Below are 16837 nucleotides of genomic sequence, written 5' to 3' on the forward strand. Positions count from 1 at the left end.
GACAATCAGGCATAAATGACCTTTCTATTGTTTGCATGGCTGTGCTTACTCTAAACATTACCTGCATTGATACTGTGATCTCTTGAAGAGCAGAATCTGCTTCATCTTGCTTAGTTTTAAGTAATACACTTTGTTCTCCAGCTTTTCTGTTCAGTTCATCCACGAGAGCTTTAGCTTCATTTAGTTTAGATACACCAGCCTACATTAATAAAATATTGATTGACAATATGAAAAGGAATTTTATATACATACAGTAAACAAAGTCTATAAGAAATAATCAAGCATAAATGTAAATGTGTACATATACTACATTTGCAAGTGGACTTAGGTATTTTCGTCTTGCTGATTATAATGATTTATTCAACTGTGTACCCATTAAGATGTAGTAAAAGACTCCACAGAGGCTTTAGAGAAAGATAGATTTTAAAGCATCACAGTAAATCTGAACAGATCAACATATATTAGATATTAGATAGCTTAAATAGTAGGGTTTTTACTCACTGCATTAGACAGGAAGGAAAATAGAAAAGAAAAAAAAATTCTGTAAACCTTTCCCATTTTTCAGTCTCATTGGTTGGGCAGAAGGACTCAGGGGCCACTCTTTTTATATTGGACGTAACTTGGTTTTGTCTGTCCACTACCCAACTATTTTATAAGAGACTGCCTTACAAATGGTTCTGGTAAGCAATCACTCAAAATGCTTCAGCTATTCTTTGGGTGGTTGTTTAACCCTGGCCTGGCCATTATAACACCCCATTCCACAGCCCATGGATAATCCAAGGAATAAACATGAAAAATATTCCCTCTCTTGGGGCTTCCCTGGTGGCGCAGTGGTTGCGCATCCGCCTGCCGATGCAGGGGAACCGGGTTCGCGCCCCGGTCTGGGAGGATCCCACGTGCCGCGGAGCGGCTGGGCCCGTGAGCCATGGCCGCTGGGCCTGCACGTCCGGAGCCTGTGCTCCGCAACGGGAGAGGCCACAACAGAGGGAGGCCCGCATACCACAAAAAAAAAAAAAAAAAAAATTCCCTCTCTTCTTTAATATGATTGGGTTTTTGTCATATAACAAATCAGGAGATTTGGAAAGACAGTAATGGCAAAAAAAAAGGAATGTAAATAGTATTTACTGAGCACCCAGCACAGAGGACAGGCATCATGCTGGTTCTTTACATTTAAATTTTATCTAATGTACTCAACACATTCACCCAATTAAGCTGCAACTCAGTGAGTTTAAGTGATTTACCTGAAACACCATAGAGAACTAAATCAGGAAATTAACCCTCCAAAGCATGTAGTTAGTGGCTTAATATAAATGAAAGTGAATCATTAGAAAGAAGAATAAAGATAACTCTGCCAATTAATGTTGCTAGTTTACAACCCTCACCAAGAGAAGCAAGAACTTGGCAGAGGAAATGCTCTCTGACAGAATCTGAAGCTGACATTCTAATACCATGCTTAAGTTTAAGCTCTGCAGTTAGAGAAATACAAAAAGAAAACTGTTCAGAACGTACCAAGTCAAGTGACATGGATAAGAATATACTTATAAAATATAATTTTAAGAATATATTTATAAAATATAATTATAAATATAATTTAAAGTTTATTATAAAGCATAATATTGGATATTATGTTTTAATAATAGGCATTTCTGATTTCTAAAATGCATTCATATGAAAAAGACATTTAAAGACAGCACCATAAGCTATCAAAAACACATAAATACCATGCAGTGAGGAAATAATTACTCAACCAAAAAAAAAAATTACAAAACCATTACTATAATCTAGCAGGCAATAAAGATAGGTAAGTGAGACAGTTTTCCAAGACATTTAATACAGTACAATATTTATTTATATTAAATATGGCAACATGGCATTGTGATTTACATAATCCTTGTCCCCTATCTATAGATAAAATAATTTAAGATTACCAATAGTGTACCTGCAAATGACTTTGTCTTTTTAATAATTCCTTTCTCTTGCTTCTATTAATGGCAGAATACACACGTAAAAAGGTCATATATCGGCTTGGTGTAGCACCATATGCTTTACAAGACTCGTGGATTAATAAAAATGATTTTAGAAAATCAGGATCAACTAGAAAGAGAAAAAAAATGACTTAATATAAGTATGATCCATTAAGAATTAGAGAAAATGAGCTTAACTATATTTATTCTTACCAGATACTTCTACACAATGAAATTACAAATATGAGATAACATCTTTGCCTTAAAGGTGCACAGGCATTCCTATCCATTCACAACTTCCATTTTTCTTATTAATTTTGCATTATTTAATTTCATTGGTCTCTATCCTTCCACTGTTATATATTTCCCCTGACAATTTTTATTACTGCAAGAAAGATAAATCTATAGTTTGTCATAACATATAAATTAACTGGAACTACGTAACATGTAATCCAAAAGTAAGCTCACTAAAAGCTACTTGAATGGAAAAGAGATACTAAACCAAGTAACACCTATCCACTCTTATTTACACAGGGAGAAACAGGACTTCAAAAGCCAAAAAATTAAGAACAAGCTCCCATTAGATCTAATATATACATGACCAAACATGCCATCTCCCTCTCGTTGTCTCAACCTATTTCCCTCTGTATTCCCTACCTCAGTGAATAAAATCAACTTCTAATGAAGTTTCCAAGCAGAACCCTGAGAAATATTCTTGCATCCTTCTTCTTCCTTGCATGCGACAGCCATTACATAACCAAGTCCTCTTTAGATTACCTCCTAATATCTCCCCAGGTCCATTCCTTCCTCTTAGATTAGAAGGCAATAGCCTTCTATACTGGTCTAAAGTACCTCTGGTTTCTCTGTACACCAATCTATTTTTCATAACTGAAGAAACGGGTAGATGCAGAGACTTATGTTTCTAAAACAAGCCTCTGGTTAAGTCTCTACGAAAAATCTCTCAATTATTCCAAATCACCCACAAGTCAGAATCCAAATTCCTTCTTTAGCATGACATGGAAGGCTCTTCCTTACCCAACCCTGCCTACCTTTTTCTCTTCATCTAGTACTCTACTATTTATTATATCTTATGTCTTAGCCCTTCAGGGTATTTATAGTTCCATAAAAATGCCTATTTTATTTCTCAAGCCTTTCCCATGCTAGTCACTCTAACCAAAATGACCTTCCCCAAACTGCCTATTTGGGCAATGTGCATTTCCTTTAGTATCTGCTAGGTAGAGGCTTTACTTTCCAATGTACTTCATATAAACTTCTACCATCACTTATCCTGCTACAGCAAAATTTTATGTTTATATATAACATATTTCTTGCTATCACTAGATTATCCTAAGTCATCTCCAGTATCCAGTCCAGTACCTAATATAAAACAAGTTCAATAAATATTTAATAATTAGATGGTTAGATTTAATAAATGAATAAATATGCTATGGTATAAAAGAAAAAGACCACATTCAAAGTTGATGTGGAAATGGAGAAAATAATGAGAACATTATAGTTAAGAAAATATTATGTCCATACTCAAAGAATCATAACACAGTTTTGCATATGAATTGAGTGCTTTGACATACCTAAGTGATAAGCTAATATGAAAAGCTTAGGCTATTAGCCCAAAACCCTATATAAGTAAGTCCTTTAGATCATTTGGGGCAAAAATGTAAATTTCTAATGTCTTAATTTTAAACAATAGATATTCTGTTAGGTCCTATATGAAATGATATAAACATTAGTTTTAAAAAAAGAGGGCTTTAAAGTTTAGTTTGCATCAAAAGAAATCTAACTTAGTTAGTTTAGCATTATTCCAATTCATAATCATCATGAATCTTTAACGGATCTATAACATTAGAAATCAGGAATTATTTTATCAATAAAAATCAGATAAAATCAATTTCATCAAAATACTACCTGAATTCTTTTTCTTTTCTTCTTTTCTTTTTTTGTCGCTATATTTTTCTTCACCACCTGTTTCACTGAATAACATTTCAGGTATCTAAAATAGGAAGAGCATTTCTTTAAACCTCAATTCAGTATGAAAAAAGTTTAAATAAATCCAGTATCAGAGGTTAAAAAACCTTTAACACACACACACCAAGAAAAAAAAAAAAACAAAAAACAAAAAAAACAGTCTCAATTGGACTTTTCTTCTAGGATTCTTTAGAGGACATTATTTCCTAGTCAAGATTTTGACACATATCAACCATTAATTTATTGCAAATTAATAGCACATAGGAAAGTTTCAACATCTCGCTTGAAAAATGATTAGATTTTTTGAAATGAAGAAAATCACATTTTTGATTGAATTAGAAAATAATCACAGATGCCATTTAAAATCGCAAAATAATAAAATAAATGTTTTATTTGGCATCAAACTAACAAAATGCCTTAATGGCATAAAGGAATAGGAAGGAAACTTAGCTTTCTTAAATAAGAAATAACTAGGGCTTCCCTGGTGGCGCAGTACTTGAGAGCCCGCCTGCCGATGCAGGGGACACGGGTGCGTGCCCCGGTCCGGGAGGATCCCACGTGCTGCGGAGCGGCTGGGCCCGTGAGCCATGGCCACGGAGCCTGCGCGTCCGGAGCCTGTGCTCCGCAACGGGAGAGGCCACAGCAGTGAGAGGCCCGCGTACCGCAAAAAAAAAAAAAAAAAAGAAATAACTAAAACTAAACAAAAATAATTTCATAATTGATAAGTAACATAACTGCCATCAACATAATTAATAATTCTAAAAACTATCTATTGTCTATAGCTAGGTTTTTGCCACTATCACAAATAAGAAAATAAAGTTTCATGAACAGATATCATTATTAAAGAAAATATTATAATCTTATAAGAAGAATACTATTTTAAAATATACAAAAAAATTTTTTAAACTCTGTTTCTGGGAAAAAGAAAATAAATAAGTAGAACTCTGAAATTTTAAAATTAAGCCAAAACCTTCAACTTCTTTCATCTGATACAGTTAACATTCCTAACGAGAGGAAATACAAGTAATCTAGGTAATTAGGTCAAAAAATCATTTTCTGAATTTCTCAGACTGAATAAACCATTAAGCCAAAAGATTCCTTAACTAATGGAGAGTTTGAAAGTGCCATAGTTCTTGAGCCAAAGAATTTTTTTTTTTCAAACACCTTCACTGATTTCTGAAAAAACACTTAAGCAACTGTGAGAATATTTTAAATATACACTTTTAAATCAATGGAAATTTGTTTCTTTGGAAACTTACTTTCTTTAAAAGTAAGTTTATCCCTTATGTTAGTGGGATTGTGGTAATCATTTCACAACATATAAATATACAAAACAATATGTTGTATACCTTAAATATATACAATTTTATGTGTCTATTATACCTCAATAAAGCTGGGAGGGGTGGGAAACATTCTATCCCTAAACAATATTCTACATTAGCAAAGTTTTCCTGCCTGGATTTACCCACATTCCCCTTTGCCTCCACTCTTCCTCCTTGGGGATAAAAATGGCACTTTCTAAAAAGAATTGAAAAAGTATATTAACCCTATTAATTCCTTTTAATACCCTGACCTCTCGATTCCTTTAATTCTTCTCCTTCTGTTTTCTATCACCTTTTTCCCGGCCACTCACCCCCACTTCAAAGGGTCACATCCTGATACCTTGTCATTAACAGTAACTGCAATCATTTCATAATTTCACTTTCAAACATCCCACTCTTCCACCACTACACTCCTGTCTTCCCAGCTCATTCCCTTTGCAATGTCGATCATCCTCAGACTCCACCAAGACCTACAATCTATAATTTAACAACCTTTATACTGTCATTCACCATCTTCCTACCATAATTTCTCAGCTCCCTTGGCCTTCACTCGTTTTGTCATAACTTGAGTAGCAAAGCAAAGCCCCAATCCTGGTTAAATGCAAGTCACCACCTACTGAAGGTCTGCACCTATGAGTGCACATGTAACTGGAGAAAAAACACACAACTATGCTGATTGGCCTCACTGAACTTTATAATCACTAACCTCTCGTGAACTCTTAATGCTACCTAGCTATTATACTCCATTCTCCTAAACCTTTCACTCTTTCCCTCTTCCAAACTACTATTTTGCATATCCTCTAATATCTCTTCAAGACTCCAAAATCTGTTCCCTCAACTTTTCTCTCAACTGATATAATCTTACCTCCTATTTCATTGGGAAAATAGAAACATCCAGAAGTGTCCAAAACTTCCCATACCACACTTGCCCACCTACTTGGAACTGTGTCCCTGTACTCTGCTTCCCTTCCTGTTATTATAGATAATGCTTCCATTCTACAAGCAAAGGCCTATCCTTAATTGTTTCATTTGTGCAATAGACCCATATGCTGTCTACTACCCAAGGATGTTGCTCTACCAATTTTCCCCTGTCTTTCATGTAACATACATGTTTTGCTTTTTTCTGCATTCCCAACAGTGTATGAAAATGCTACAGTTTGTCTCAACTTAAATTTTTTTTAAAAAAGAAAGAAAACATTTTAACCCCTACTTCCTCCAGTTACTGATCCATTTTTATCTTCTACTTTATAACAAAATTCCTCAAAAGAGGTGACCATATTCACTCTCCACTCTTCTCATTCTTTCTGAAACACATTTCAATATGTTTTTTTTCCACTAACTGAAACTGCTTTATCAAAGAGTCACTAATGAACGCCATGCTGTTAAATGCAACGATCAGTTCCCAGGCCTTGTCTACCTTCATGTGTCACCATTCATCCTTCCTCACTCCTTTGAAATGCTGTCTTCACTTGGCTTCTAGGCTTCACTTGTCTACACGCTCTCCTGCTTTCCTATTTCCCTAGCAGTTCCTTCTCAGTATCCCTTGCTGGTTCCTGTTCTTCATCTCAACCTCTTAATGTTGAAGTGCCCCAGAGTTCAGCCTTTGCATCTCTCCTCTCTTTGCTAACATCCACTTCCTTAGTGATATTTTTTCTCACAGCTTTAAATGCCAGCTATACTCTGATAATTCCCACAATTTTACTTGTATGCCCGACCTCTTCCCCTGTTCTCATATATCCAAATGTCTTCTCAATCTTCCAACTCAGATGTCTAACACCTCATATTTCACACATCTAAAACTGAAAGCCTCATATTCTCCTCCCAAAATGTTCTTCTCAGAGTCTCCCCTCAACTGACAGGTATTCCATCCTTCCAGGTGCTCAAGCCAACAGACTTGGAGGTATCCTTAACTCCTCACTTTCCCTTACACCTTATTACAATTTGTCAACAAATCTTATCGTTTCTACTGCAAAACATACCCAGTATCTACCACTTCTCACCACCTCTACCACTACATCCTGAGAGCAAGCCATCCTCGTCTCTCGCCGGATTACTGCAATAGCTTTATGACTGCTTCCTCCTTGTCTTCTATAGCCTATTTTCAGCTCAGAAGCCAGAGTTATTACCATTAAAACATTAGAACAGTTTTGCTCAAAAGCCTCCAAGGGATCCCTTATTTGTTTCCAAGAAAGCCAAAATCCTTATAATAGCATCCAAAGCCCCACCCTAACCTTTCTCTTACTTCACTGACCTCACCTGCAACTACTCTCCCCCTTGAAGGCTCTGTTACAAATGAACTGGCTTCTCGCTGATCCTCAGAATCACCAGGCATGCTCTCATCTCAGGTTCTTCACCTAGAAAGCTTTCCCCTCAAATATCCCCCAAAAGAATGTACATTCCGTGAGGGCAGGGACTTTTGTCTCTCTTTTCTCCGCTATATCCCCAATATATAGAATAGTGGCATGTATTAGGCACCCAATAATTACTACTTCTTAATGAATACCTCTTGTTCATCGGCCTCCACAGACTAGAATAACTTTTCTCTCCTTTACCTACTTACTGAAATCTAACTAAAATAACATCTCAACTCTAAAACCTTGTCTATTATCTCAAATTACACTCCTTCCTCTGAATCATGACAGGCATTAGTCTGCACTGCTACTATACAAAAATAAAGAAATGAATGATTGGGAATATGAGTATCATTCAAAGAGACAATATTGAAAATTATTATTCATTCAAATGAAGCAATATAAAAGGCTTCCAGCTGAGATGGTGCTATGAGTTCACACTTTAAACTCATCCCCCTCTGAACACATATCATAGCAATGACAGACTTTTTAAAAGCATCTAAATTTTAATTTAAACAACAGCTAATATTATTGCTGTGATATTTTTATCATAAGCTAGCCTATAATAGGCTAAGTAATGAAATGCATAAAATTTTTAAAGTACAATAATATCTCTGTGGTCCTTAATTAAGAACATAATCTTCCACCTAAAATTCTATACTCAACTAAACTATCAAATACAAGAGTATGAAGAAAAGAGTTATTTTCAAACTTATGAGAGATGTTCAGTGCCACAATTAAGGTAATATTATAATAAACACCAAAGGGAAGTTGTGACAATCAATAACTTTTAAAAAAATGTGCTTACTTTTTACTTCCACATTTAAACATTAAACTTACTTTCTTCATACTGCTATCTGACCAACCCTCCATCCACAACACCTGGCACTTCTTATGCAAAGCAGGATTACTCTCACAGTTTATTATGAAGTTTAAATTTGCAGAATCCATTATCAAGACAATATGCAAGTTTTGTTGAATTCCTAAAAAAATAAGAAAATTATACTTTTGGAATATTACAATAATAATAATTGAAGAAACCTATATATGGTCTGGATTTATGAAATTACAATGTTTTGAAATGGGATGGTAGGAGCTGTTTATAAAAAGAACAAGTTATGAAACAGTATTTCAGTATAATTTTTATTTTGGTTAAAAAATACGTGTGTGTGTGTGTGTGTGTGTATACGCTAGGATAAAAGATCCAGAAAGGTAAGATATTGCTGTTACTTTTCAAATATGATACTGGATTCTATTTTGTAATTTTTCTTTCAAGGATTTTTGTTTCAATATTCACAAGCAAAACTGATCTCTGGTTTTCTTTTAGAAGAAATACCTTTTCCTTCTTTCAATGTCAATATTATATTCCCTTTGTAAAAAGGATTTTGGACACTTTATTTTCTATGCTCTGAAACAGTTTAAAATAGCATTGAGATGATCTGTTTCTTAAAGGTGTAGTAGAATTTCCCTGTAAACTTGAAGTGGACAGAAGGGAGGGTAGCTCTTTAACAACTTTCTCTATTTCGTCAATAATAAATGTTCTTTTAGAAAAATAAAGATCAATGTAATAGTCATGTCTAGGTGCTGCCATCATTGCCTTATTTTTTGTTTATCAATTTTAGATATCTACAGTGCACATGAAACTACTTCTGTAATAATCAAACTTTCTTTAGTTTCAAAAAAACACTACAGAGTCTGGCACAATCTAAATAGTTCAATAATTCTCTGAGATAGGAGGTACTAAAACACAAATTTCACCACATGAAAACAGAGGCAACAAAGTAAATATTCCAAAGAACATTACCATACTTTCACCCTTCCCTTTCACTAAAATTTTGCTAACTTGTTTTTATTATAGGTTGTTAGCCTTTATGCTACTTATTTGCTACTTATTTGCTAATGAGAAAATAAGGCAAATTAAATGGTATTTATTTCACATGAAACATAGTTTAAATTGATTAATGAATTCTATGGCACTTACTATATGTGAAGTAATTGAAGACTGGTCCAAAAAAACCATCCTGTGAAGCCTGATCTTTAAGAGGCAACAGCAAGGGCTCTAATTCTTCATGAGTGTAGAGTCCAGGAACTTCACCTAGAGAACATTACATTTCTTTTGAGTTTTACCTGCATTACACTAATTCAAAACACATTTTACACACACAGTGCTTCTTCTATTTTTATATCAAATAATCTGATGTTATTCAAGCTTTTTTTTCAAAAATAAACAAACCCTATCACCCTCTATATTATTCACAGATCTACATCTATAGCCTTCATTTGATTAAGCAAACCATTAAAGACAGTTCATAATCTAGCCATCTACCTGCTTTTCCAAGTCCTTCTCTACCCCAACCCCACAAGACATTGTATTCTAGCCTCAATGAACTTCTCTGTGTTCCAAAAATTTAATAAAATACTCCCTCTTCCTGGAATATTATACCCCCAGTCTTCCTCTGCCCCTTATCTTCCCCTCAATTTATTGTTTATCCCTCAAGACACTACTTTGTCAACTGCTATGTCCATGAGCCTTTCCTGAATACCCACATGCTAGGTAAAGCACTCTTTTCTCTTGTGTATAATATCCAAACATCACTGTTTAGCATTTACCGAATCATTTAATAATGAATGAATTACTTCCCTTTCCTGCCCAATTAGATTCTGAATTCCCAGAGGGCAAAAATTTGATCATGATCAATATTAACCTTAGGGCATTCTTGGCAAGTATCTAAAACATAAATATTTGTTAAATAAATGAACAAACGAATTATCAAATGAATGAATGAACTTGTACTAGAAATCAGGAGAACTAGTCATGGCCTGCTACTATACAACAGAATGATGAAAGTCAAATCAAAGGTGATTAAGACTGTAAGAATTTGATAGAGGGCTTGAAGCTTGTCCTGTTCACCACCATAAATCCAGTTATTCAATAAATATTTGTTAAACCAACATATTTGTAGTTCACAAGAAACTGTAAGATTAAATGAAAATTCTTTTGCTGCATTCATGTAGAGCCCAACATAGTCTGAATCCCTACTTTTCTTTAGGCTCATCTCAGAGGTACCAGACTGCTCCCCAACCACAAAGCATGTACATATTCAAACGCATACACACATAAATGTGCTCTATGTCTTCCTCTAAATTTCAGCCATACCAAGATACCCCTGATTTCTTAAATTTGGTAAAGGAAGCTACCTCTATTTACATACTCTATAGGGAATAAGAATTTGAAATATAAAAAAGAGATAAAAAGGCCTATTGAGTACTTTCTCTGAAAGTATTTTTCAAATACTTTTTTTGCCAGAAACGTTGTCAAAATTTAACTTTACCAAAATTTAACTTTATTTATGATTTTTGCTATTATATCTTGATAAAAAGACCAATTTATCTTACAATAAAATAATTACTGAGTTAATGCTTATCTGGACGTTTGCTTTCATAAATTAAAACCAAAACAAAAAAACAAAAACCCTGTATATATCTGGCCTACAAGTTTATCTCAGCCAAAATGAACAAGGTTTCCATCTAGTGACAATTTAAGCAATATGCAGGAATGTGTACTTTAAAAATCAGAAGAGATTATTTATAAAAAGGGCCGCAAACACTTCAAGCTTGCTCAAGACATACCACTTTCACTATACAATTTCCCTTCAGTTTGACAGAAGTTGACCTACCACTTGTCTAACTAGAGTCTTTCTCATTTGGGCACTAAAGTGTAGATACCTCACTGTATAAATAAAATGTTTCCTTCAACCAAAGCTGTTAAATTCTGAAAAAAAAGACTATTTTATCCCAGAGTCTACCTAGCAGGATACAAAACAAGTATTTATTAAAACCTGAGTGGAACATGAGCATCATGCAAATTTTGTCCTCGGGTCCCTAGAATGCAACAATTCATGTAGTTGAAACTAGCTTTTAACAAGGCTTATTTTGTACTTAAGTACCAAAATACTCTTAGTCCAAGTTTAAAACGAAGCTACCTCATACCAGTTCTACTAACAGTGGTTATGCATTATAAGGAGATTATAATAAACTTCATAAATTCTTCAGAAAAGGAAGAATTGCAGGAAATTGCAGGTATTCTCCTCAGGAAATCACCGAAAAGGTCAGGTGACTCCAGAGACAACAAGAGTATAACACAATTCAAGAAATATGAGACCTCATATATCTGAAATATATCTGCTATTATATAACCACATTTAAGGCCATATTATAATTATTCAATTATTCCATTAATGATGGACAGTGAGGTTCTATCAAATTTTTATTACAAATTATACTACATATTTCCTTACATACTAGTTCTTTTATTTCTATAGGTTAAATTTCTACATATAATATAATTTTTATATCAAAGGGTATAACACATTTTTTAAATTAATTTATTTATTTATTTATTTTTAGCTGCACTGGGTCTTCGTTGTTGCACGTGGGCTTCCTTTAGTTGCGGTGAGCAGGGGCTATTCTGTGGTGGCTTCTCTTGTTATGGAACACAGGCTCTAGGCGCACAGGCTTCAGTAGTTGTGGCTCACGGGCTCTAGAGAGCAGGCTCAGTAGTTGGGACGCACAGGCTTAGGTGCTCCACGGCATGTGGGATCTTCCTAGACCAGGGCTTGAACCCGTGTCCTCTGAATTAGCAGGTGGATTCTTAACCACTGCGCCACCAGGGAAGCCCGGTATAACACATTTTTAAAATAAGTACTGGTTGATAACTTTCCTAAAATGTTATAACAGATAATAGTCCCACCAAAAGTGTGTAAGAGGGCCACTTTTTCAGTATATTCATCAATATTTAATATTTAATCATCATTTTTATATAATTCCACAAAAATCTCTTGGTTTTATAAAAACAGGGTTACTCAGTTCTCCTGCTCTAAGCATGTTTAATGTTTAATCCCATGTCACTTTAGTAAAAGCTATGCCAAGTGTTCTCTGAAACATAATTTTATATAAGATCACTTTACTTGAATAATTTTTACATTATTACTTTTATTTTCTTTAAATAGAACCCATTTACTTGCCTGAAGACAAAAGGCTATTGATCATCTCCAAAAATGTAGGATGTACCAACTGATAATCCTCAAGAAGTAAAACTACTTGTTGTGCTTCAATACCTACAAGATGTAGCACCTGCACAATAAGAAAATACATTTTGGTACCCATTAAATATTTTTGGCACAGGTAAAAACTTTCATTTTGTATGTAAACTAAGTTGTTTTTATTGATTGATATTTGAGTAATCAAAATTTAGCCATATAGTCTAGCAAGTAAATCCACTGAAAAATCAAAATTTAGCCATATAGTTTGGAAAGTAAATCCAGTTCATAAACAAATACTACTGGGAGGAAATTTAATTATTTTACATCTAGGACATTAAAAGCGAGAGGATAATTTTTAAATATACCTACATATGTCCTAAATGCCATCTTTTTGTTTATCTTACCTATCCATATAACATCCCATAATCTGGGGTGCTGAGAGCTAAAAACATAATTTTGTAACAATCATGGAGAAAACAATCATTAAAATTAAAATAAAGACTATGCTGCATAACAGAGATTTAAAGGTCTTTAAAGGCTTTTAGAATAACTAACTGTGATTTAAAACCAAATAAAACAAAAGACTGTGAGTCACTCACATGTTTGAGATCATTTTTGAACTGCTTCAGTTCATATCCCCTGGAAATCTTTGGTGAAAACAGCACTGCTCCATGCATATGACTGACTAAAGAAGTGATGGTCCGACGACCTACCCCACTGCATCCTGCTAACAGAAGTGAACCTCCAGGAAAACTCAGCACTCTGTCTATCCTAGACATATATTCCAGGACTTCTTGGAAAAGTAAAATATCTAAATTCTGGTTATCTCGTCCATAATGAATAAGACCCTTCAAAAGATCACAAAGCGTATTATATAATTAATATAAGTCCAAATTACATAATAAAATGTTAGTTATCTAGATTAAGAGATTATATTTTTGGTGCCCTCAAGAAAAGGGGTTAAGTAAATACAGTTGTCTCACACTCTTTTATCTATCCAGTAATCCAGCTTTATGGCACTTTCTAAGTAAAAATTTACATGACGTCAAACAAGTTAACGGGTCCACAACAGTCAGTTACTTTTGAACACCATTAATATAACTAGTAAAAAGCAGTGTAAGATAGCAGGTTAATTATAAAGACTTCAAAAGTTCTCAAATTTTTACCACTTGTTACACATCAAATCAGTGTGCACAGACTATAAAACAATCCCCAAACTCTCAAAACGTACTGCCTAAAGATATTTTGTGAACTCTTGTTCTTACACACAGCTCAGCAATGAATCAAAAGCCCACAAAGAGGTAGTATGCCCTGCCAGGAGCTATGTGATAGAGTGAAGAAAGAGAGAAAGGACAGCTTTCACATACTTAACAACTTTCGCACATTCCCAAACTTTGCAATATCCATTCCAGGCAAATAAATAAATTTACTAGACCATGAAAGACTTTTCTTGATATAAAATCCATGCTAACTTCCATTATAAATATTAATTTTTAAAGCAATCATATATAATACTGTTTCTTCTTATTATAATTAATCTCAAAAACAAAACAAACAAACAAACAAAACTCCATAGGACAGTGCTACTAAAAGTTTCAGTGAACCAGCAGCATCAACATCATTTGGAAGCCTCTAAGAAATTTGGATTCTCTTCTGATTTTTTTCAGATTCAGATTAGTACCTATTGAATTCAGACTTCTCCGGATGGGACCCAACCATCAATATTTTCTGGTTCTCAAAGTGATTCTAATGCTCACTAAAGTTTGAGACCACTGCTCTAGAATGAGCAGTTAATATTATATTAACTGTTAATATAATATTAGCAGTTATATTTCCCAATTAATATTAAGCCTTTTTAATAGTTCCAACCTCAGATACCTTTTTCCAGCATGTATCCTAGCAATTTTACACTAATCTGTGTAAGTACATGTGCACCTACTTAGATCTGCCACATTGGGCTAAATTCCAAAAGATATGAACTGGTTTTGCCTACTCTAAGATCTTTCACTTCATGCCCTCAAAAAACTTACAATAAATATTTTGAAAATGGCTTTAATGATAACCAAATCCCAATTCAAATTCATAATTCATATTATACCTTTTTAATAACATCCTTAAGATCTGCAGAATTTAGTTTTCCAAGTGGTTTTCCATGCGGAGGCAAAGGCTGTCCTGGGGCTGACCTTATTCCTGAATTATGTCGAGCTCCCCATGTAACATAGAAATTATCTGTAGAAATGAAAGATATTTTTGTTTTATTTGTGTTCATCGTAATGGGAGCATCAGTAGATATATTTCACACTAAACTGATTTTAACTTAATTTGTCCAAATAAGAACATCCCCAGAAAGGCAAAGATTAATTACTTTGAATTGGCAAATAAAAAAAACAATCTCAAAATTATTCTTGAAAAAGAACACAGATTTACTAATATCATCAAGAGCCCTAACTTCTAAAATAAAAGGAAAATTAACCAAATTTTAATTACAAAATAAAAATCCCACAAACTTCCCTTAAATTTATCTACAGCAGTGTTCCTGTTACCATACAAGGAAAATCTGCTCACCATTCTATTGAAGCTTTCGCCTCCCAATTCCTCTGGGAGACTGTTCCATCAGTATCCACCTTGTCATATGCTGCGTTCAGCAACAGTCCTACCTTCCCTAGACCCCAAGCTACCTCATGGTCTTCTTTCCTTCTCCATCATATTTCTCACATTATCTTCTACTTGCCAAAACCACTATACTAAACTCTTATTTGGGAACAACAATGCTACCCTAATTGCAAAATCCAAACCTTCTTTGTAGTCATTATCCCAATATGACTTGTGTGCATCTCCTTAATGGAGCTTTTTTCCTTGAATCGATATTACCGTGCTCATAAAGCCACAACCACTACTCCTTTTCAGTTTTCTACTTATCCCTTATATTTTTATTTTCACTGGGATCCAAATTCAGCCTGTTATGCTTTAATTCTAAATACTCCCCTGGAATTATTTAATCTTATTCTGTGGATTAGATTATCAACTATCTAAATATACACCAAAAACCGATTCACTACGTATCTCTAGGCAGGTCTCCCAGCTCTAGTCTAGTCCCATATTTCCAATTGCTTAATGACATATAACTCATGCATTCATTCATTAAACACTTATCTATCACAGACCTGTATTTAAACATCGTACTTCCTGTTAGAGATAAGTAATGAATAAGACGAACATAATTTCTGCCCTCACAGAACTGATAAACTTTATGTAGGTTCCCAAAAGACACTCAAAAAGCTTGCAAACATTCAAACACATGCACAAAACTGAACTCATTATCTTCATGTCTCATCATTTCTCAGCTGGACTACTGCAGCATCCTCCTACCTCATATCCCTGCTACAAGCCTTTACCCCATCAAATATATCCTCACTGCTACTAGAGTAACAAACAGGAAAACAAAATCTGATAGCACCACTGCACTCCAATATCACATATAGCTTCCCACTGCCTTAAAAAAAAAAAAACTTTTCCTAATCAAGGCCCTTTTCAATTTGGCTTCAATTTGGCTCCACTGACTGCTTGAATCTCTTATCTCCCTCTGTACTACAATATATACCCCAGTTTTCTCAAACCTTTGATTCTTTGCATATGCTTTTTCCTTTGTCTGGAATGCCCTTCCCCTCTTCTTCACTTAATTGTATCCTTTAAGATACAGTTTGATTTCCTGTAATTGCTCAAAAAAATTAAAGTCTTAGGTGTTAATCTAACAAAATACCTTATAGAACTTATGCTGAAAACTATACAACACTGATGAAAGAAAGCAAAGAGTATCTAAATAAATGAACAAATATATTAGGTTCATGGATTGGAAAAATCAACATAATAAAGAGGTCAATTCTTCCCAAACCAATATACAGAACTAATACAATTCCTACCACAATCTCAGCAACATTGTTTATATATACAAGATTATTCTAAAATTTATATGGAAAGGCAAATAGCTAAAACAATTTTAAAGAAGAAGGAATCAGTCAATCGAATTTTAAGACTTATTATACAGCTACAGCAATCAAGACAGTGTGGTGTTGGCAGAAGGACATATACATCAATGGAACAGAATCAGGAACCCAAAAACAGACTTACACAATTAATTTTTGACTAATGTGCAAAAGCAATTCAAGGCAGAAGGG

The 16837-nt window shown here is 34.2% G+C and overlaps 1 protein-coding gene across 1 annotated transcript in view; it reads right to left on the reverse strand.

The window, feature by feature from the left end:
- The window catches only part of DYNC2H1 (dynein cytoplasmic 2 heavy chain 1), a 387388-nt gene that overhangs the window by 274549 nt on the left and 96002 nt on the right, over positions 1 to 16837 (reverse strand). Inside the window, exons 48-55 of the mRNA XM_024115318.3 lie at positions 14761 to 14891; positions 13262 to 13510; positions 12645 to 12753; positions 9602 to 9715; positions 8461 to 8603; positions 3888 to 3972; positions 1940 to 2094; positions 62 to 199 (exon numbers count right to left, since the gene is read on the reverse strand). Of these exons, the coding sequence (XP_023971086.1) occupies positions 62 to 199; positions 1940 to 2094; positions 3888 to 3972; positions 8461 to 8603; positions 9602 to 9715; positions 12645 to 12753; positions 13262 to 13510; positions 14761 to 14891 (1124 nt within the window). The remainder of the gene's footprint in view (positions 1 to 61; positions 200 to 1939; positions 2095 to 3887; positions 3973 to 8460; positions 8604 to 9601; positions 9716 to 12644; positions 12754 to 13261; positions 13511 to 14760; positions 14892 to 16837) is intronic.

This window comes from Physeter macrocephalus, chromosome 16 (assembly GCF_002837175.3).
Source record: "Physeter macrocephalus isolate SW-GA chromosome 16, ASM283717v5, whole genome shotgun sequence".
Classification (NCBI taxonomy): domain Eukaryota; kingdom Metazoa; phylum Chordata; class Mammalia; order Artiodactyla; family Physeteridae; genus Physeter; species Physeter macrocephalus.